The following is a 24,218-nucleotide window of genomic DNA, read 5'->3' as shown; positions in this document are numbered from 1 at the left end:
CATCCAGGACCCATTCCGGTTTGTTTTCCTTTTGTGAAGAGTTTCTATCTTCTGGTGACAAAGAGGAAAGGAAACTTGGCCCGAGAACCATGAAACCAAATCCCAGGATGGCGCTCTAGAAACCAGTCACATGGAAGTGGACAAAACCAGAAAACCCCTTTCATGTCACTGACATGGGTGTCAAAGTGTTCAGACAGGGTATCTACTTCCCATTTCTCACTGAAAGAGGAACTCAAAGTTGCTGAACCCTCAAAGGGTTCTGGCTGTGGGAATTCTGTAGAGCCAGGGTTCCCAAACTAAGGGAGATAAGCAATGAAATATAAAATATAACATAATAGATAAAATATAATGTAATATATCCCACCAACATAAGATGCTACCCTGCCATACTGCCAAGAAAGCCCCCTGAACTTAATCAGGGGCAATAAGGTTTCATATAGAAGCCTATGAACTTGTGTAGACAGGCCCATGAACTTATATAGACCCGCCCATGAGTATTAATTTCCAAGATGGAACTGAGTTAAGAAGAATATAATCCAAAGCCTAGTCAGCATTTATACCTCTCCACCTCCAAATCCTCATTTCTTAAAGCAGAGACAATCTCAAAAGCAGGAGCCTCAGATTTACCCCCAATAAACTAGGAAATGCTTGTTCATCCTCAATGCTTGGAAGTCCTTCTCTATGAATCTCTAGGTACTTTTCCAAACACAAACCTTCGCTACTGTGCATGATTCACAGATTAGAAACGCTCAGGTTTTTAGAATACACTTTTCCAAGAGACTAATCAAAGAATTATAACATGAGCACACGAACAAGGCAAGGATTAAATACACTCAACTACTCAAGTAACAAACACCTAATATTTATTAATAAATTAGTACACTTGAAGGCAGTTTTCTGATATCAGTCCCTCACCACTACCCACAAACCCCACCCACACAAAGGGAGTCCACACCACCTTTGCATTAGAATTCAGCAACTAAGCATCAAAGAGCACGTTTATAAATGGGAGCAGAGTTGCAAATATATCAGACAAGAGTTCTTAAAGCTGCAGCCATTTTTAACTAAAGTGATTGAATGAAGGAAACCCACCAAGACCGAGGCCTTGAGGGCAGACCAGACCTATCGACTCTGTGTGTATAAAAAACAAGACATCTTGTAAAGCAAAGCTGGACAAATTCCCTTTGGAAAAGGTGTCATTTGTCACCAGCACTTCAATTGTGACTTTCCAAAGTGCAGCAATATGTTCCAGGACAGCTCAATCTCTAAAAGTTGAAGTTCAAGTTCCTTGGTGGCCCAGTTGTCAAGCCACTCAAATAGCAAGTCACGATGGCTTGTGGGGATTTCATGTCTCCAGCCCAGAGCAGAATAGCGTAAGGGGAGCACACGTAATCAAGCATTCAACACGGTGTCCAGGTGAAAACCATACAATCAGCAACAGTGTGGTCAAGTTTCAGCCATAAATATGAACTACCCAACAAGGCATGTTAAAAAGATACTTCAAGATCTAATTGCATTACAGTAACTCAATGGGGTCTTACGTTTCTTGAACCCTTAAGAAAATTCATAAATGGCAAATAATAAAATAGTAATAATAATAATAATAAAGCAGATGTGAATGTTGAGACATGAAGACAGCTTATAGCATTCACAAGATGCTATGACACTTTTAAGAAGTTAAGAGCCTCATAATCCAGTGTGTGGGAAAAGCCACACTGTATTTGTGATACATTAAGTGAATTTAAAGTGCACAGAACAATTTTGAGAATACATACGAAGGCAAGACAGAGAAAATATGGAACCTAAAAAAACTTCAGTGGTGGATATTCTGAAACAGTTGAAAAGGCTTATATGCTAACTTCCCAGGAGGGTTTTTAAAAAGAAAGAATGAACTCAAAACACTGGCCATATACTCTGTTAAACACACACACGCGCACGTGCACACACACACACACACACACCAAAAAACAAAAATTAAAAAAAAAATAAAAGAATAAAAACGCCACCCTGCCACTAAATTGAGTAATTTCCAGAGTGCAGTATTCCTCGTGTTCTACAACAGGTCGGGAAGATGGCTATAAACAGAGTCCAGGAGGGTCTGGCTGGCTTCCTGGCTCTTGACTCCAATGATCTCAAACAGCCGGTCCAGCTTGTCCTCGGCCTGAGGAATCTCTTCAATCACCCGCAGCTCCTCGGGATTCAGGATGTGGAGCATGTCATCAAAAATAGGCTGCAAGTCGCAGGGGTCCAGGCGCACCTGTCGCAGCACTGTGTCCTTCTTTTCTGCAGGGAGGAGAGGAGAGGGGACAGCTGTAACGGGACTGTATTGGGGGACGGAGGAGAGCTAAGGTGACAGCGACCCTCTCCCCAGGCTGTCCCCATCCCACCCTGCAAGGTGAGGGAGTGAAGCTCAGGCACATTTTTAAACACCACAGTGGTTTTTACCGACGTTGCACGTAAGATAACAAACAAGATGTGCCTAACAGAGATCAGACAAGGATCTGCTTATCTGCTTGAATGCGTTGTTGATGGAACATGACATTTGCTTAGACTCAAATGACGTCTCCGAAATTCTCCTAAAACTCAGGAGAATGCTGAAATACTTAAAGAAACTTTAAAAAAACAAAAACAAAAACAAAACGTCACTACTTTCCCCATCTGTAACATGTTAGTAAGCAAAGATATGAGCCCAGCCTTTCCCCTCAAACATTCCAAGTCAATAATCGGCTTATCTGACTTCCTAATTACATTGTCATATTTTAAAATTAAACTGCTTAGAGCAAAAGCACATAAATAAGAAAATATTGCTTCTTGGGTCATATCTTACAATGGAGTGAGGAACTATAACTTCTACTACCATTTATAAAATGTATTCTCTAAAACATAATATGTAACATAAATTATAAACTAAAATATAAATCTTTATATAAGTATAGAGATATATGAATATATAAAGTATAAAATATAAATATGTGAAATAGAATTATTTTACAAATATACAAAAAACAACATAAAATATACCCCTTTCGGTAAAATATAACCGGTGTTACCCAAACTAGGAAATTTCTAACAAAAACCTGTCATCAGTATAGTGTACATGCTAATTCCCTACCCTGCTATTCAAAACTGCAAGTGGCAAATTATTTACCGAAAGTACCAACCCATGATGTTTAAAACATTGTTATTTGCAACCAAGCTTAACAGAGCGAAATTTAATTTCAGTCACTAAAACCTCTACTCCAGACTCTCAAGATAAGTTATACTTTAAATCCCTGGGTTCTGCAAGCCTAGTAAATAATTTGCACACACACACAAAAAAACCGGCCAGACTACACGTTATCGGACCTTCCCCGAAACACACACTCGATAGCATCATGAGGATCAAGGGTGACCGATACTCCTGGACGCAGGCTCCCGGCCAGACAGTCGGGGCTATAAAGATTTTCTAGGCAGGTCCCGACTGGCTAATGACGTCGTTTCGCGCAGACCAGCCTCACCTCGGAGTCCAGGGCAGGTCATTTAGATGACCCAGCCCCTACTGGAATGGGGAACTGATGGAGGGAGAGATGCCACGGGCTCTTTGAGGGGAGGCTGAAGAATGAATGTGGGTCTGAACCATCCGTACCTTTGGTTATAAAGGATCCGGTCCTGCTCAGCGCCGAGGAGCCGCTGGACGTGGAGTCACAGCGAAGGAGGGGCTCGGACTCGTCCACGAAGAAGCCCTTGTTCTTATCCAGCGGGGAGGGCTCCACCGTCAGAAGCGTGGAATTCTCAAGTTTCGGGTTGGGGCTGGCGACCGGGCTCGTGCTAAGCGGGCTGGGGCTCCTCGGGAGAGCCAGCTTGTCAGTTTCCAGCTGTGGAAAGAAACAATTTTGAATTATATACTTCAAAAATTATAGAAACTGGGGCTTCCCTGGTGGCGCAGTGGTTAAGAATCCGCCTGCCAATGCAGGGGACACGGGTTCGAGCCCTGGTCCGGGAAGATCCCACGTGCCGCGGAGCAACTAAGCCCGTGTGCCAAAACTACTGAGCCTGTGCTCTACAGCCCACGAGCCACAACTACTGAGCCCGCGTGCCTAGAGCGCATGCTCCGCAACAAGAGAAACCACCGCAATGAGAAGCCCGTGCACCGCAACAAAGAGTAGCCCCGGCTCATCGCAACTAGAGAAAGCCCGCGCGCAGTGACAAAGACCCAATGCAGCCAAAAAAAAATAAAAAATAAAAAAAATTATAGAAACCAAATGGAAAACATCTGAAAAAGAATATACACATACGTGAATAACTGCATAACTTTGGCGTACATCAGAAACGAACACAAGATTCTAAACCAACTATACTTCAATTTTTAAAATAAAAGAAATAATTTTTAAATTAAAAAAATGATAGAAAAAAAATGAAATTTAAAGCCCTTCTTGGGGCTTCCCTGGTGGCGCAGTGGTTGAGAGTCCGCCTGCCGATGCAGGGGACACGGGTTCGTGCCCCGGGCTGGGAAGATCCCACATGCCGCGGAGCGGCTGGGCCCGTGAGCCATGGCCGCTGAGCCTGCGCGTCCAGAGCCTGTGCTCCGCAACGGGAGAGGCCACAGCAATGAGAGGCCTGCGTACTGCAAAAAAAAAAAAAAAAAGCCCTTCTTGGATGCTTTTTTTGGGTTCCATTTAGTATTCTGTGGATAAATTCTCCCATTTTGACAGTCCATAACTTACATTATTGCTAGATACACACACACACACCCCCTTCAAAATGCACAAGAGGATATGTATGAACATTAAAAATTAGGAAGCATATGCACCAAGCTGTTACCTCACAGGAGTGAAACTGGGCAAGAAAGTGAGGAGGAAGATGTCCAACAAAAATATAATTTTGTACCTGCTGGAAATGGTCTTAGATATTATCCAGCATATTCCCCTCTGTTTCGGGATGAATTATGTGCACCCAAAATTCATATGTTGAACTCATAACTCCTTGTACCTCAGAACATGACTGTATTTGGAGATAGGGCCTTTAAAGATGTAATTAAGGTACACCTGGGCCCTCATCCAATATGACTGATGTCCTTATAAGAATAGATTAGGACACAGACACACAGAGGGGAAGCCATGTTGAAGACACAGGGAGAAGATGGCCGTCTTCGACATGCCCAGGAGAATCAACCCTGCTGACACCTTTACCTCAGACTTCTAGTCTCCAGAATTGTGAGAAAACACACTTCTGATGTTTAAGCTTCCCAGTCTGTAGTAGTTTATTATGGCAGCCCTTGCAAACAAATACACCCTCTCTTTACAAGTAAGGAAACAGGCCCAGAGAAGGTAAGTGACTGTCTTTAGGGCACCCAGCCAGGAAGTGGCAGAACTAAAACTAAACCCTCCGTTTCCTGATTCACATTTCAAACTAGCTCAGGAAGTAAATAAAACTGCTTGAAAGAAATGAGAACAGGAGAACACCAGAGCAAAAGCGGCTGGAAGGAGAAAGGGAGAACCACCCCGCTGGAGCCAATGGATAGGCTCTTCAGGATGTAGGGGAGACCGTGAAGCTTGCATTCCAGGGCAGGGATCAGAGAGAAGATAACAAGAAAGCAAGCAAACAAGATGGTTTCAGATGGAGACAGTGAGCATCATGACCGCTCTGGCTGGTGCATGGAGGCTGGATCTTAGGGAGGTAAGAATCAACACAGGAAGACTAGTTAGGATGCTGCTACAGCGAGCGGGCAGGTGACGTGTAATCATGGCTTGTACCAGGGTGCACAGTGGAGATGAGCGTAAGTGATGAGTGGTATCACCCCGTTTTGCAGGTGAAATGACTACGGCCCAGAGACGGCACACAAACCCGGGGAGAAAGTCAGTGCTCAACTCAGGCCAGCTGGACATCTCTAGTTGCCCCTGTCATTTGACACCATACCCTAGAAATCTGGCAGACACTGGTGGCATCTCCTAGTCGGTTGACTTATATTTTTATTGGTTCTTCTGGCACAGAGGGAAATCTGGGAGTCAGGTGCCAGATGACACCGGGCAGGGTGCAGACAGTGATGTGCACTCTTCCCGGAGCTGTTAATCACCGCTCATTAGAAACCTCATGACTAGACTCCCACTTGTCAAGAGAAACATTTTCAAGCTCCTCAATCAGGAAGACATTGCCCCTTGTTTCAAAGGATGACGTTCACCAGTTGTAAAACGCACAAAGCAAAGCACAACTGCCTCTTTTACAAGCTTTACAGCCTGAGAAATTCTTGCAACTGTGCAGATTCTGAAGGCCTCTGACACGGCACATCTAATGTTCCAACAGCATTTTTCCCTTGTACAACCACCCACATCCTGCTTCTGCTTCCAGTGCAATCTTAAGGCTTGGATATCACGCATTCCCACCAGCCCCCTTCTGATCCACAGACAAGTTTTATGGATACGTTTTTAAGATTTGAATTCATTAGGCCCTGGCATGCATGTGCCCTTCCTCCCTGAAAATGCACATGGCCATTCATGCCAAAACATGTTTTTTATTCACTCAATTAGACAAAGAACACTTGTCTACGCTCTGGTTCTCAGGGACAGTACATTGGATGACCCGGCCAGTCAATATAGTGCACTGTTCTTGCTTAAAAAAAGAAATTCCTGCCCACAAATCACATGCCAACAGCCTAAGAAATCCACCCACCTATTTCCTGAACTCAGTTCAAAACTTTCAATATTTAATATTCCCCCCAATTTTGCCAAAGGATATTATCAGTGGAAATTAAGTACATGACTTCTAACATAATTTGGAAGGCAGAATGCTGAATTGATGCTGTCCAATCATTAACAGTGAGTCAAGTGAATGGGAAAATGCCGCTAGGAATGGTTTTAGAAGCTCCACAATGGAGCTCACAACCACAGCTAAAGCCAGAGACCATTTGACAAGCATCTTTCTAGAAAATCTATTCCTCTACCAAGTATAGATATCTGTCACTATGTACAGGATACACAGTAGCTGGTTGCATTGCAGATTTCTCTAAAGTTACTTGCATTTTTTTCCTAGCAGGAAAAAAAAATTTGCCCCTAGAAACTTACTTCTTTCCTCCCTTTACCTTACTATTGACAATATCCATCAAAATTGTTTTGCAGGGCTTCCCTGGTGGCGCAGTGGTTGAGAGTCCGCCTGCCGATGCAGGGGACACGGGTTCATGCCCCGGTCTGGGAAGATCCCACATGCCGCGGAGCGGCTGGGCCCGTGAGCCATGGCCGCTGAGCCTGCGCGTCTGGGGCCTGTGCTCCGCAACGGGAGAGGCCACAACAGTGAGAGGCCCGCGTACCGCAAAAAAAAAAAAAAAAAAAAAAAAAAATGTTTTGCAGCAACTCAAGCATTGTGTTACCTGTGACTTCTCTAATAAGAAATTGAAGCCTCAGGATGTGTGGGATAAATTAATTCTTTATTTTCTTAGTTCAGAAAGTTCATGGTTCAGTACTGAGTTTACAGCAAATAAAGAGCACTTATAATAAGATTCAGATACTAAAAGAGAAGACAAACGCTCTAAACAAGAAAGCTGGATGTCCACAGAAGCGGGTTGTATTCTCTTGGAAAAGATTTGAACATAAACTTATCAAAATAGTCACAAAAGAGATCCTGAGCAAATGAATTTATTCCTTTTTCTCCTTTAAGTTTCCCAAATTCTCTACAGGGCCATATTAACTTTTATAATTAGAAAAACAATAAATGTTATTTTTAAAAGCAGTTACCACTGATAAGTATATTTTCCCTCTGTTAATTGGAAAATGTGGCCACAACAGCTCTTATTTATATTGGTAGCCAAGGAACAGGACAGTTGGAAAATCATCTACTTGGCTGAGCTCCTCTCTTTACTTTTTTCAAGCATTCACAGGCACAAAAGGACAACACTCCTCCCAACTTACTGTGGTGAAGCAAATATTAAGACTTAAACGAAAGGCCTCTGGGAAAACTTGGCCAGTGAAGGCAATGGATCCACCAGATATTTGAAGTCCCTTTGGAGAAACTTGAAAAGTAGAGTTCTTTTTGCTCTATAGCCATGTTGTAACCGTGCTAACTTAGAAGACTCATTTGAGAAATCAGGGTGAGACAGTAAGACAGACCAAAAAGGGGGAGAAGGCAGGGATCCTGAGGGGAGAGCTCCCTAAGTAACCCAAATCAGTACGAGTCTATTGTATGAACTTCAAGACCATGAAATTTATTTTGGCCAAATGAGCCCCAAATGTCCTCCTGATTAGTTTCCATACAAATACACTCTGTCCTTCCAGATACTGTATTTATTGGTCTAAACTGATAAGAAAAGAGAGATAAGTGGTTCACCTTACAGGACAGCTGAGTCATACCTAAAACTCCATTGCTGACCTGACTATTTTCCTTCCGGATTCCCAGAACCACTGAGTATGAGGAACCATCCAAAGGAATTAGGTAAACAAGCTATTGATTAAAATTCGTGGGCTTGAATGCCTCTGGGCTACAGAGGTTTGAGCAGTATCTGTGAGAACAATGATATAACTTGTCCTGGGTTGCACTGGAAAGAGCCATTTCCAGCTGTGTCCTTGCAACCGTCCACTCTTCCCTCAACCAGCTCCCCAAACTGACATGCCCGCTTTGGGTGCACAATCAAATCACAACCTGAAACTGAACCTCAAAAGTAACTCTCCTCTTAACAAATATACACTACTATAGATAAAATAGATAATCAACAAGGACCTACCATATAGCACAGGAAACTCTACTCAATATTCTGTAATAACCTATATGGGAAAAGAATCTGAAAAGCAATGGATGGATGTATATGTATAACTGAATGACTTTGCTGTATACCTGAAACTAACACAACATCATAAATCAACTATACTCCAATATAAAATTAAAATAGAATAAAATAACTCTCCTCTTTTAACATCAAACAAAATGCACTTCCCTGTTGACTGGCCTTTCGGAGGATAACACACTGTGGAAGGCTGAAATGTTTCTCCAGCCCTGGGGATGGTGGAGCCATGGATGCTGAAGCCATTGTCATGGCGAGGATGGTATACAAGTGAAACAAGAGTTTGAGACTACTTTGCTTCTCTCCTATGATGGAGCAGCATTCCTGAGCGTACTCTGCAAACAGGCAGGGGTGGAAGACTCCAGCCCCAGAAGCCTTCTTTTCAGCGTGTTTCATGATCTTCGTAGTCAACTCCTAAAAATCAAAATCATGACAATCCTGGAACATCATGGCAAAGGAAGAAAGGAAATCTACCACTAACTAGCTGTGTGGTCTTAGAAAAACCCCATCCCTTTTCAGATCTGTTTCCTCATTTCTAAAAGAAAAAGGTTACTCTAGGTCATCTCTCTTCAAATTCTCTTATTGTTTGTCTCACTATGGCTCTTTCATTCTCCCCACTCCCCACCTACAGACCCCCAACTCCCTTTCTCCTTCCAAGTTACTTCCACTGGTTCCTCAACTAAGGTTTACCACTGAGTTATTTTCAATTACTACCTAATTACAATCTCCCTGTGGTTGCACAATTTGTTTTCATAAAACTAATTAACAACTTTGATGCATCAGTGATCCCCTGAAATGAAGCCTTAATTACCCAGCCCTGATGCCCCTTGCCAATCTGCTAAAATGGTTCAACTTAACCCCTTGGTTCCTGGTATCACTCAGTCAGATTCCACAAGATCCTTTTCTCTCCCCTCTGTAGCCAGATATGTCTGATAGACTCAAGAAGAAAGCTCCTTACAATTAAAAATCACCTTCCTACTGAACTTTCCCTCCAGACCTCATCCACCACTTAGAAAGAAGGAAGAATTCTTATGTTACATTTGTGAAAACTTCTGTCACTTTAATCATGGTTTTCGAAAACCCATTTGCTAAATTCAACGGAAACTAATTGCTATTCCATCTGAGTTGACCAGCTTGTTACTCAGATCCAGTAAACAAAAAGGGGCTTTAAAAAATAAGCCATCATCAGTACTCTGCTAAACAACTCAGCATGAAATATATGGAATCCATTTGATGTTAAGGTAGCTCTTATTAGCTCCATTTTACAGATGAGAAAACTGTGGCTTTAAGAGGTTTAAGTAACCTGCCCAAGATCACAGAAGCCAGGACTCAAGATCAGACTGGTCTAGTTTCCAAGTAATCCTCTTTGCTGAGTCATGTCACTTCCCTGTCTGGACCCACTGCAGTTACAGAAATTGACAAACCCTGTAAACTCAATACAAAGACATCACATGACCACAAGGGGCTGCCCTGGCCCATACAGTCTGCAAGGACCTGTAACTCAGTGACAGATCTTGAACCTCAGCTGGATGACTGCCCTGAGATAAAGATGAGAGATTATGTAATGAAACTTAAAAGCTTTTGCACAGCAAAGGAAACCATAAACCAGACGAAAGGACAACCCTCAGAATGGGAGAAGACATTTGAAAACGAAGCAACTGACAAAGGATTAGTCACCAAAATATACAAGCAGCTCATGCAGCTCAATATCAAAAAAACAACCCAATCCAAAAATGGGTGGAAGACCTAAACAGACATTTCTAAGACATACAGATTGCCAACAAACACATGAAAAGATGCTCAACATCACTAATCATTAGAGGAATGCAAATCAAAACCACAATGAGGTATCACCTCACACCGGTCAGAATGGCCATCATCAATTAATCTACAAACAACAGATGCTGGAAAGGGTGTGGAGAAGAGGGAACACTCTTGCACTGTTGGTGGGAATGTAAATTGATACAGCCACTATGGAGAACAGTATGGAGGTTCCTTAAAAAACTGAAAATAGAATTACCATATGACCCAGCAATCCCACTACTGGGCATATACCCTGAGAAAACCGTAGTTCAGAAAGACACATGTACCACAATGTTCATTGCAGCTCTATTTACAATAGCCAGGACATGGAAGCAACCTAAGTGTCCATCGACAGATGAATGGATAAAGAATATGGGGCACATATATACAATGGAATATTACTCAACCATAAAAAGCAACAAAATTGAGATATTTGTAATGAGGTAGATGGACCTAGAGTCTGTCATACAGAGTGAAGTAAGTCAGAAAGAGAAAAACAAATACCGTATGCTAACGCACATGCATGGAATCTAGAAAACGGTACTGATGAACCTAGTGTCAGGGCAGGAATAAAGACGCAGATGTAGAGAATGGACTTGAGGACACAGGTGGGGGGAAAAGGAAGCTGGGACGAAGTGAGAAGGTAGCATTGGCATATACACACTACCAAATATAAAATGGACGGCTAGTGGGAAGCAGCTGCATAGCACAGGGAGATCAGCTCGATGCTTTGTGACCACCTAGGTGGTGGGATAGGGGGGTGGGAGGGAGGCTCAAGAGGGAGGGGATATGGGGATATATGTACACGTAGAGATGATTCACTTTGTTGTACAGCAGAAACTAACACAACACTGTAAAGCAATTATACTCCAATAAAGATATTAAAATTTAAAAAATAGATAAAGATGAGAGACTATGTAAATAACCAGACACTTCAACTGTGGCCAATAACTGTTTTCTATTAGAAAATATTTCCGTTCCCAACAGACCAGTGACTATTTAAAAAAACACAAATTCAATTTCCACTAAAGGTTTATCTCAAAGGAATTACAGTCACAAATAAAGACATGACTACAGCTATTTAAGGATGATATTATCTGAAGCTTGTTTCCCCCATTCTCCCAGCTGCCCGTGTAATCAAGATCAAATTAGATTTCATGACCTCCCATAGGTCCACGTAGGTATGTAAGATTGGGCTCTGATAAAAACGAGCACTTTCCTCCTTGCTATACAAATCTCTCTTGATATCTGGATCTATGTAGTTCCTACCTTGAGAGAATAGGATTTCGGATGATAAGAAACGCTTTGTCATCCAAAGCTACGTGGTTCCAGGGCTTCAGATCTACATGAGGGTTCAGATAATGATGGTTACCAGCCCTATCACAAAACATGTCCTATCACAAAACAATTCCTAAGTTCAGATACTAAAGAATAACTGTATGCGAGGATTTCTCCCTAAAAAAAATAAAACAAATACACCACCTCCAACAGAAAAGGGGGAAAATAGGTGGGTTTCTTTAAAGTTCCAGCTGATAGGGGACAGACTTTAATTATTCTTCCGAGTGTGAATTCTCGTTCAATCCAACCCAGAGAAAGGGGTCTTAAGAAGAACAACCCAAATTTACTCAGCAAAATTTTTTGCAAACAAAAAGAAAAAACTTAAGAGGAAATTGAGAAGACGCTGATTCCTAAACCTTTAAAAGAAGGGTTATCATTTATAAGAAATTTGGAGGGAAGTCTTAGAAAGAGGAATATGGACTGGAAATATATACACACATATATAGATAAAGCAAAGATGTCAAAATATAATTGTTGAATCTAGGTGGTAGGTTCTGGGTGTTTGTTGTACTGTGTTTTAACTTTTCTTTGTTTCCTAAGTCTTATTTTTGAAAGTTAGGACAATAAATAAATTAAAAAGAAGGCTAAGGGCCAAATAACCTGAAGACAGAAATTCCCCAAACTTTTCCTAGGCTTCTGATTATTTAGTCTTTTGTTGACCTTCCTTCTTTCTTCTCCGGCCCAGCCCAGAACACAGGAAAGGGAAGCACAGAGGGGCTTCCATTGCATAAGTAGGGAACAGTGCTAACACTTAAGCGTAAATCATCAGCTGGCAAGCGGACACTGCAGCGTTATGCTGTCTAGATCTCCCTGGGTTCACTGGAGGTCACGGGATGGAAGCAGGAACAGGAGTACAATGCCAAGATGCCCTGTTCAGCTTCCCTGGGAACCCCTGCGCTGGACCACAGAGGCAACAGAGCTGAGTGAACACTGAGCTATGCACTGCCCAGGTAAGCTGCAAGCCAACAGCAGCACCTGCAGAACCAAGTCACCCACCCTCAGGAAGCTCACAGGATTCACGTGACCAAAAACTGCCCAGACCACTGGGAAATTATTTTAAAAGACACCCTGCACACCCCCTACATCTGTCCAAGCACAGGATAATTCAAGAATTTTGTTTCAACTGCAACCTTACTTAAGATTCCATTTAAACATTAGCCCAGGCGAGCTGGCCATGGCTGGGTTCTCCTTTAAGTATCTCAAGCCCCAATCAAGGCAGTTGTCAGAGTCTTGTGTATATATGTCATCTGCTAATTCTGATCATGTCTAAGAGTTCATTTCAAATCCACCCACGTTTAAGCCAAGGTGTGGTTGGTGGCCAATCCTTGCCTAGCAAGAGAACTTAAGAGGACTAGGTGCACGGTGGGGCGAGGGGGCAGCCACAGGAAGCCACAAGCAGTGCTGTGCAAAGCTGCCAAAACTGGTAAGAACCAGCTGGCTCCGGAGGGAGGAGAGGAGGGCGTGGCCACCAGCTGCTGGCACATGTGTCTGCCAAGCAGTCCAGGCTGCTGACATCAACCGTAATGTTGCAGCCCTGAGCTGACTCACCGGCTAGCTTTCTCAAAAAAGGAAGTGAGGAGAGATAAGTCAGGGGGCCCCACCATTATAGGAGAAGATTGCGCTGTTGGAAATGCCTCGGGTTTTCGTAAACTTCACTCAATGAGACCTATTAGGAGGCCTTTCCCACAAAAAAGCCTTTGGACAATTCTAATCATGAAAAAAGGTTGCAAGAATCATAAGCTTGCCTTAAGACAAGATAGAAGTATCCAACTATATAAAAGGAGGTCTTGTGCATTTCAAGTTTGCAAGGCACGTGTACTTAAGCTATGTACAGACACTTACTGTACAGTAGCTTTGACCCTTTATTTGGGGTACATTAATCTTACAGTATTTATCCACCCAATCCCAGACTGAGATACTGGTCCAAGGGGCCTTCAGTAGCTGCCAGTAAGTTATTTTAATGGCTGTCTTGAAGTTAACAACTGTTATAATGAAATAGCCTACCTGGTGCTAAATAAAGCCTTTAGAATGTTTTTTTAAAAAGTATGGAGGATAGAAAATAATTTCATAGGAAATGCATGACCTTGAAATAAGAAGGCTCAAGCCGACCTTTGTGACTCAAGTTTTCTGAACGTCCCAAATTTGATTAAATTAGTGTTGTTTAATAAAATCGTTAATTGGATTCATGCCATTAGAATTAGACTATACATGGTACACAATGCCACAGGTACAAAAGGGAACCCTGAAACTACTTCCCCCTCACTAAACCCTGACTTTAGCTTCTCCGTACCTACCACCCCCAGTGTTAACTGTTACCAATTCCCCGTGTATTCTTCCAGACATTGTCTATACTTATACCAGTTGGTAGGTACATATATTCTCCACCCCACTCCAGACCTTCTCTTTCATGTTTTACAATTTTTTTTTTACAATATGGTGTTAAGGTATACATACACACTGTTCTGTACCTTGCCCATTTTTGTTTAAAAACACTTCTTGAGGTTAGCACATAAAGAGCTGACTCACTGTTTTTGATAAGTGTATACTGTTACACTGTATAGATGTTCCATAGCTTACATAACCAGTTTTCTATTGAAGGGCATTTGTGTTGCTTCCACTCTTTTGTTATTAATGAGGGATACTTATACTTGCATCACTCTGCACATATGTGGGATGTATATAAGGATATATGTAGGATGGGGTCAGGAAGGGATGGATTGGGAGTTCGGGATTAGCAGATGCAAGCTATTATACAGAGAATGGATAAACAACAAGGTCCTACTGTACAGCACAGGGAGCTATATTCAATATCCTGTGATAAACCATAATGGAAAAGAACATGAAAAATAATGTGTGTATATATATATGTATAATCGAATTACTTTGCTGTACAGTAGAAATTAACACAACATTGTAAACCAGCTATACTTCAATAAAATAATTTTAAAAAAAAAAGAATATATGTAGGGCTTCCCTGGTGGCGCAGTGGTTAAGAATCCGCCTGCCAATGCAGGGGACACGGGTTCGAGCCCTGGTCCGGGAAGATCCCACATGCCGTGGAGCAACTAAGCCCCTGCGCCACAACTACGGAGCCTGGGATCTAGAGCCCGCAAGCCACAACTACTGAGCCCGCATGACTAGAGCCCGTGCTCCACAACAAGAGAAGCCACCGCAATGAGAAGCCCAAGCACCGCAACGAAGACCCAATGCAGCCAAAAATAAAAATAAATTAAATAAATTTAAAAAAAGAATATATGTAGGACGTACTCCTAAGAGTGGAATGTCCGTGGTCAATGGACACGTCCTTAGGTAGAAGATGCCAGATGGCCCTCTGAAGGGGCAGGGCTGATGTACACACCCATTGGTGTACACACCCTTATTCCCTTCACAGTACAAGAATGGTGTCATACCTTTCCCTCTTTGCCAGTCTAAAAGGTTAAAGTTGTATCTCAGTGTAGGTTTCAATTTGAATTTTTCTTATTTGAGCAAGGTAAAAAATAAATAAAAATCTGTATACCTTTAAGAATCTTCAATGTTTCTTTTCTGTGCACTGCCTTGTTCACAGACTGCCCATTTTGCTTTTGGATGGTTGGTTTCTTAATTAATTTGCAAAAGCTCTGCATTATTAAAGGAAATTAACCCTATATTGCAAACAACTTTCCCAGTTATTATTTTGTCTTTGATTTACATATGGTGTTTTCTGGCTTGTATATATATTAAGTAGTTGAATCTTTCTTGTATGCCTTCTGTGTTTTATATCATTCTCAGAAGAGCCTTACTTATTGTTGTGATTATAAAAATAAAAACTTTCCTCCATCTTTTTCCCTAGTACTTTTTTCCCTAAGCCAATTTAATGGTCGGTCATTCCAGCCTGCCCCCTGACTCAGCCCAACTGTGGATAAATCAAAGTTCCTTCTGTAAAAAAAAAAAAAAAATTAATGAGGAATTCGGTAGTGACAGCTGTCTCTCCTAAGGAACTGGTGAGGAATAAGCGATTAAAATGTTGCAACTAACTAGTGTACAATAAAACCTACTGCTGACTGAGATACAATTCCTTATCAGTAAGTGTACGTACTTTTGGAACTTGGGTTATAACAGATGAACAGACAGTCTCACAAACATAGGGTGGAGAAGCTAGGCCAAAACTGAAAGGTATTAAGCTTCGTCTGAATATAAGTTTTGGCTTTAAAATAAAAAGAAAATATGATATCCAGCACTGGTAATTGATTGAGAAAATAAGCTTCTTTTCACAATATTGATTCTGATTTCCCTCCAATGCACATTTTGAGAAAGCCAATAAGGGTGTGGATTAAAGGGGTAGAAAATGTCATCAACTGATAGACGCAGACTTTTCTGAATGTTGAGACACTGTGTCTCAGGAAAAAAAGAAAAGCCCACTGCAAGTCCTCTATGAGGCAGTGTCACAGAATGTATTCTAAAGTTTGGCTCACGTACGCATCCCTCCTATAAAACGGCCAGCATCCTGAGGGATGATTCCTGTTGTGTTTTGGGGGTGTGTGTGTGTGTGTGTGTGTGTTTTCTTTTCTTTTTTTTCTTTTTTATACTACTTTGAAAGGTTACTTTCCATTTACTGTTATTACAAAATATTGGATATATTCCCGATATTGTACAATGCAACCTTGAGCCTATCTTATACCCAATAGTTTGTACCTCCCATTCCCCACCCTTATGTTGCCCCCACATTGGTAACGACTAGCTGTTGTTGTTGTTGTTTTTGAGGCATGCGGGCCTCTCACTGCTGTGGCCTCTCCCGTTGCGGAGCACAGGCTCCGGACGCGCAGGCTCAGCGGCCATGGCTCACGGGCCCAGCCACTCCGCGGCATGTGGGATTTTCCCGGACCGGGGCACGAACCCGTGTCCCCCGCATCGGCAGGCGGACTCTCAACCACTGCGCCACCAGGGAAGCCCTGTTGTTGTTTATTTTTTAACATCTTTATTGGAGTATAATTGCTTTACAATACTGTGTTAGTTTCTACTGTATAACGAAGTGAATCAGCTATCATATACGTATATCCCCATATCCCCTCCCTCTTGCGTCTCCCTCCCACCCTCCCTATCCCACCCCTCTAGGTGGTCACAAAGCACCGAGCTGACCTCTCTGTACTATGTGGCTGCTTCCCACTAGCCATCCATTTTACGTTTGGTAGTGTATATATGTCCATGCCACTCTCTCACTTTGTCCCAGCTTACCCTTCCCCCTCCCCATATCCTCAAGTCCATTCTCTACATCTGTGTCTTTATTCCTGTCCTGCCCCTAGGTTCTTCAGAACCGTTTTTTTTTTTTTTTAGATTTCATATATGTTAGCATACGATATTTGTTTTTCTCTTTCTGACTTACTTCACTCTGTATGACAGTCTCTAGGTCCATCCACCTCACTACAAATAACTCAATTTCATTTCTTTTTATGGCTGAGTAACATTCCATTGTATATATGTGCCACATCTTCTTTTCCAGTCATCTGTTGATGGACACTTAGGTTGCTTCCATGTCTTGGCTATTGTAAATAGAGCTGCAATGAACACTGTGGTACATGACTCTTTTTGAATTATGGTTTTCTCAGGGTATATGCCCAGTAGTGGGATTGCTGGGTCATGTGGTAGTTATATTTTTGGTTTTTTAAGGAACCTCCATACTGTTTTCCCTAGTGGCTGTATCAATTTACATTCCCACCAGCAGTGCAAGAGGGTTCCCTTTTCTCCACACCCTCTCCAGCATTTACTGTTTGTAGATTTTTTGATGATGGGCATTCTGACTGGTGTGAGATGATACCTCATTGTAGTTTTGATTTGCATTTCTCTAATGATTAGTGATGTTAAGCATCCTTTCATGTGGGTAATGACTAGTTTGTTCTCTATATCTGTGAGCCTGCTTCTTTTTTGTTATATTCACTAGTTTGTTGTATTTTTTAGATTCCACATATAAGTGATATCATACAGTATTTGTCTTTCTCTATCTAACTTATTTCACTAAGCATAATACTCTCCAAGTCTATCCATGCTGCTGCAAATGGCAAAAATTTGTTCTTTTTATGGCTGAGTAGTATTCCAATGTATATAGTGTGTGTTTTCATTTAGTATATCCGGTGCCTGGTACAGGGCTTGAAACAAAATGGGTGTTCCATTAACGAATGATAAATAAATTGCTTGTGTTAAACTGTCTCATCTTTAAAGGCTACTAAAAAACACAAAAAGCATGTGTAAGTCTGTGTGTGTTGGGGAGGGAGGGTATATCAATCCCAAGATCCCAAGAATCTGTTTCCCAGACTTTTCCCCCAATAACCTGTACTCTTCAAGCTCAACTACCGTATTTCATTAATTCTATGGTGGATATTTCTTTTCACATTTTAACATCTCTGAAATAGGGATGTATCTAACAACTATAATTAGCAATGTTTTTATTGCTTTCTTAGTGGTACCTATAACAACGGTACATACATGGTTGCCATGACATTCAACGAAATACAGAAATATATCTTAATTCTAATACTGACCTATATCTCACAGGGCCATGAAGCTTGCTAGATAAAAGCAGATGCAAAGCACCCAATGTGTTTGGGACACAATAGATACTCAGCAAACACTGCTCCCCTTTCTCCTTAATCTCCTTTCACAGAAAGTAGAGTGGTATTGCTCTTGAGTCAAAAAAGGAGAGTGTAGAGTTCAAATTCCAACATGGAAAACAGTAGCTAAGATTCACTGAGCCCCTCCTAGTAGATGTCAAGTGCAGGACTGGACATCTACAATCATTACCTCTACTATGTACACTCTATCTCACCAGATGCTTACAAGACGGCTACGATTTCAAGAAGTAGGGAATTCCCTGGCGGTCCAGCGGTTAGGACTTGGTGCTTTCACTGCTGTGGGCCCAGGTTTGATCCCTGGTCAGGGAACTAAGATCTTGCATGCCGCATATTGTGTCCAAAAAAAAAAAAAGGAAATATATATATATATATATATATATATATGTTCTTATTTTCTAGGTATATTTTGGTGGGTCGCATACCCCTGCCTTCTGACGCTATCTTACAATTCCTCGTGCACACTTCTATTATACATTTGCTTATCCCACTGAATTGTCATTATTTGCACGTGTCTCCCTCTCAGTGAGTGAGCTATTGAAAGGCACACACCTTTCTTCTTTACATAGTACCAGGAACACAGCTGGTGCTCGACAAAAGATTGTTGACTAACTGAATGAAACCTTGGAGTATGATAACAAGTAGAATGGCCTGAAATGTCATTAAAAGTCTAAAGGCTTATTCATAGACATGGCTCCTTTGTACACAATAACCACCTAAAACACAAGCATCACTCAATGTACTCGGGCCTACTGTGTGTCAGCAATGCCTTTACAATGTCCCCTTCTCACCACCTCACAAGTTCCCCAGAGCCCACAGTCACACCCTGCAAATTAAGTAACTTGACCTGAAATGACCTTCCACACAGTGGTCACACAGAAGTCAGGGGCTCGACACACGTGAGCTTAGCTAACATCTTAAGGCCTTAGGACAATAATCCCTGTTTTCTAAGAGATGATCAACTGGCAAGTTAAAGACAGATTTGAAAAGCCAAAAAGTCAACAGCTAAAGGTACAGCTGGTATTTGCCTCCACTCACCCTCGCTATATTAAGGTCTCAGTCACACTGTAGATAAAGACAGCTGCATCCTGCAGCTGGTAAGAAAAAAAAAATCACGTAGTTCCCTTTGCAGCAAAAGCAGTGGTACCGTCCTCGCAAATAGAATGCCCGCTGCTCGCCTCGCTGGTAGCTTCTCCCTGTTGATTATACAGAGCAAAACCACTCAGTCTCCAACACAGAGTCCACTATAGTTGAGAGAGAGAGAGAGAGAGAGAGAGAGAGAGAGAGAAAACTCTGTCCCTGGGATGTAGGTTTCCTATGTGGTTTCTGGAAAGGATTAAGAATCTCTAACAAAGAATCATTCTACTACCATAGAAGTTAACCACAACAATACTGGCTTCAGAGCCACTGGTTGGTACATTACAGTGTAGTTTTAATCTAGCTAATCGAAGGAGGGCAGGGGGGATGAGCTACCCAAACCCCCTGCCTGATCAACACCAACTCTTTTCATTTATGAATCTCTGGTCAAAGCAGGAAGCTAAAGTAACACTTTATATTATTTTAAATGCTTGTGGTTGTTTTTAATATGATCATTTCTTTTTATGGACGTGTAGTTGATTTACAATGTTGTGTTAGTCTCTGGTGTACAGCAAAGTGATTCAGTTATACATAGAATATATTCTTTCTCATATTCTTTTCCATTATGGCTTATTACAGGATATTGAATATAGTTCCCTGTGCTATACAGTAGGACCTTGTTGTTTATCATTTTTAAATGTACCTAAAATTCCTTTTGCCTCCCTTTCTCAAAATGAAACTATAAAGGAATGCTGGAAAATTCAAATCACCACGACTTCCGAACCTAGCCAGTAAGCATCACTTTCATTACCTCATTTTTTTTACATCCCACAGTTCAACAAGCCATTATCTGATTTAATTCTGAAAAGCACTTGAATTCCCATTTTAAATAGAAAACTCTGAGTCAGAGAAATCATTTGCCCAAGGTTTCCTAGAGAGAAAAATACAAGTCCAAGGTGAGGGGGAAAAGAAAAGAAAATGACAGCACTGGGTAAGCCTATTTGAATATACAAAGTCCCCCCCCCCCCAAAAAAGAAAAGAAAGTAAGGAAACCTAGAAATCCAGTTGCTCAATTTCATGTCCTTTTTCTGACAGCCCTTGAGAGCAGACCTGTCTACACACACACCATCACCTTCGTTTCTTCACTAGAGAAAACATCCCTGCCAGCCCAGGAACGTTCACTCAGCCAGTAAGGAATAAATATCTACAACTACTAGAATTTCCAGTTCTTGGGCACTGAACGCAGATGGCAACTCTCGTGCTCAACCATCTACCTGTCAAGCAGTCTTGGACTTGGCTGTCCCTTCCCATCCGACACTGAGCAACCCTTGGCGTTCAGGATTTAAAGGATCCACCATGTGAGTTGGAGCTAGTCAGGAACATTCTTCCACCTCTCTTGCCTCTAGAGTCTGGGAATAACTGCAATGATTCATGGTAAACATTCACCAAGAGCTTTCTGTGGGTCACACTGACCTAATTTCACAACAACTCAAAGGACAGGCACTAAGGGTGCTCCCATTTTCTCAGGAAAAAACTGAGGCAGAGAGGTCAAGTAATTGACCATTGAGTCCCCAGTGTGATATGCTGCCTGGACAGGAATTTAACCCGGCACACATCTCCACACTGACATCCCGCTTCGGAGCCTTAATGTCGATAAACTGCACATCCACCAATTCCCTCCTCCCTCCCTCCTGGGTTTACTCCCTTAGATTAAACATTGATATGTATACGTTTCTTCCCTTCAATGGTAAGCTTCCCTGACAGCAATGACTCTGTCCTCCTTGTCTTTGCATTGCCCAAAGTCCTTGGTATAATATTGCACATGTAATTCGTTATGTAATATAGATTTAAAAATAAAATCACATTCCCCTCCTTTGCTATTTATTTAGCAGGGGAAACTTAAACCCACGCAAGAAAGTACTGAAAGAAAAATAACTATCAAGCTTAAGTTCTACTTTCCAGCTCACCTTCAAAAACAAAGGGCAAATAATGCAATTTATTTTAGTCAGCGGGCACTTTCCAGACGAAGAAAAACAGTTTACTGCCGGAAACCTACACTGCGTATTCTTTAGGCCAAAGAAAAATGATCTCAGGCAGAGATGGGGAATGAAGAACAACAGAAAATATCAGTGAGCAGGTGGATCATGTGGATCTTGACTGTGTAAAACCGTAATAATTGTGCCTTTGGGAGGTTTAAGAAATGTGTAGTGTTAAAACGTATGACAACAAAAACACAATACCAGAGAAGGAGAAATAGGATTAAAGTCTTTTAAGGCTGCTGTGTGGTCTGAAAAGTAGTCGAAAGTACACATTTATAAAATGGCTCATAATTTAAGTAGGCGTGTTGTAACCTCTGGGGTATCCATTAAAAGTAAAGAAAAAATGTGTAACTAAGAAGTTAAGAGGAAAAGTAGAATAATAAAGAAATGCTTTATGAACAAGAAAGGAAAGGGGGAAGAGAACAGATAGGACAAATACAAAACAAATAATAAGATGGCCAAATACACGGGTAATTGCGTTAACAATGTAACCACACTGAAATTCTCTAGTTAAATGACAAAAACTGTCAGAATAGATTTTTTAAAAGCTTGAATATATGCTCCTTACAAAAGACTTTCCTGAAATAAAGCCACAGAAAAGAATCAAAGTAAAAGGACGGAAAAAAAGAGAGAACATAAAATTTGGAAGGCTGTGTTAGGTTTTTGTTTTGTTTTGTTTTTTAAAGAGTTTCGGCAAAGTCCCAGTAACTTCTAAACTATTGTCCCACTGCTTTACTGCTTCTCCCAAAAGCTCATGACCAGGAAGGAAGGAATTCAGACGATTCTGGAAGGCTGGGTTCAGTTTTGATGTTGAACTTGAAAGAAGAGCAAACGGAAACACCCAGCTCATACCTCAGAGAAGGAAAGAGTCGGGGAGGTCAATGAATACATAAAACTGTATGAATGAATGAATACATAAATCCAGACAACTGAATATTATTTGGTGCTTAAAACAAATGAGCATTCAAGTCATAAACAGACACAGAGGAAGCTTAAATGCATATGACTGAGGGAAAAAAGCCAACCTGAAAAGGCTACACACTCTATGATTCCAACTATATGACATTCTGAAAAAGGCAAAACTGTAAGAGACAAGGAAAAGGTTAGTGGTTGATGTGGGAGAGAGGTGGGTAATGGGGAAGAGAGAAATAGGGAAAGCATAGAGGATTTTTTGAGCAGTAAAAGTATTCTGTATGATAGTATAGTGATGGACATATGTCATTATACATTTGTCCAAATCCATAGCACAGGTACGACACAAAGAGTGAACCCTATGGTAAACTATGGACTTTGGGTAATTACGATGTGTCAATGCAGGTTCACTCTTGGTAAAACTGTACTATTCTGGTGAGTGAGATTGATAACGGGTGAGCCCGTGCATGTGTGAGGGGAGGGAGTACACAGGAAACTCTGTAACATCCCTCTCAATTTTGTTTTAAACCTAAACCTGCTCTAAAAACTTGTTTTAAAAAAAAATGCAAAGAACAGTACACCAAAAAGTAAATTTTACTGTATCATTTGTTATGCATAAATTTCTTTTTAAAGTAAGACTCTGGATGTGTTTAACTCAAAAATGGCTAATAGGCCACCATGGTTAATAATGGACCAGCTGTCCCTGAGAGAGGTAACTAAAGGGAACACCAGGGCTAATCCTTCGAGTGGAACATAACATAGGTGCTCTCAGGCTCGTGAATAGGGAAAACATTAACCATTTTAAACACACACGCGGAGTCATTGTTACATATTATGAGTCCATTAACTCCTGGGGCAAAGTCTCAAATTGTCAGCAGTACCACCGTACACAAAGAATACAGGTCCACTAGAAAATGGAAGCTAGGTCTCAATTATGCCCCCTGCGTTTTGATTCTCTTGTTTGACTCCACAAATCTCAGAGATAAACTATAAGCAAACTGTGCAATCAATAATAGCTGGCAGCCAGAAATCCATGCTCGTTGGCTGCTAAAATTAGGGTAAGAGCTGGGTCCACAACACTGCCAGACAATGATGGACATGATTAAAACATGGAACAAGAAGTTTAATACTGCCTTCTCAGCCTCCATCCTAACATGCAGGCTACACTAGAACCAAGAAGAAGGCTACAAGATGTCTTGAGGTCACGGTTTCTTACAAAATAAACAACAAAAAATAGATACTAGAATCTTTTGTATACGGAGGAGATAAGAGGAAGGAAAAAACTAAAAGGAACAAGAGCTTGGCACTTGGGGACTAAGGGTTTTGGTCTCTTATTCATTGACCCAGTGATTTTGGCTATAATCACTCTCCCTGACATGTAGTCTCCTCCATGGAGTCTGCACCTTTGGCCCACTTTTCCCAGCACCTAGGACAGTGCCTGGAATAAAGTAGGTGCTCCATAAACATTGATGAAACTCAACGGTACTATAAGAGAAACATACCAACGTCATTTGGTATAGACAGTATTCTACCACCATCATTACCACCATTAAGAAGTACCTTAAAGACTAGGCCCAAATTCTAAGTGATTGCTGAGTGTACACAGAGAGAGGAGACAGATCTGCAGAACCCGAAAGTAAAGTAAGTTTTAGGCAAATATGACCCAACATAGCAAACCTCAGCCAGTCCTCAAGGAAGAATGGATGG

The 24,218-nt window shown here is 41.5% G+C and overlaps 1 protein-coding gene across 1 annotated transcript in view; it reads right to left on the bottom strand.

Annotated features, from left to right (window-relative positions):
• Positions 1-846: 846 nt before the first annotated feature.
• TNFRSF21 (TNF receptor superfamily member 21) overlaps positions 847-24,218 on the bottom strand; it is a 65,559-nt gene continuing 42,187 nt past the window's right edge. The window contains exons 5-6 of the mRNA XM_022582073.3: positions 3,626-3,854; positions 847-2,283 (exon numbers count right to left, since the gene is read on the bottom strand). Of these exons, the coding sequence (XP_022437781.2) occupies positions 2,054-2,283; positions 3,626-3,854 (459 nt within the window). The 3' untranslated portion in view covers positions 847-2,053. The remainder of the gene's footprint in view (positions 2,284-3,625; positions 3,855-24,218) is intronic.

Source organism: Delphinapterus leucas, chromosome 10 (assembly GCF_059928025.1).
Source record: "Delphinapterus leucas isolate spDelLeu-1000000601 "Yukka" chromosome 10, BTC_Dleu_Yukka2, whole genome shotgun sequence".
NCBI lineage: Eukaryota > Metazoa > Chordata > Mammalia > Artiodactyla > Monodontidae > Delphinapterus > Delphinapterus leucas.
Note: the sequence above shows the minus strand (reverse complement) of the source record. Positions and strands in the feature narration are given on the sequence as shown.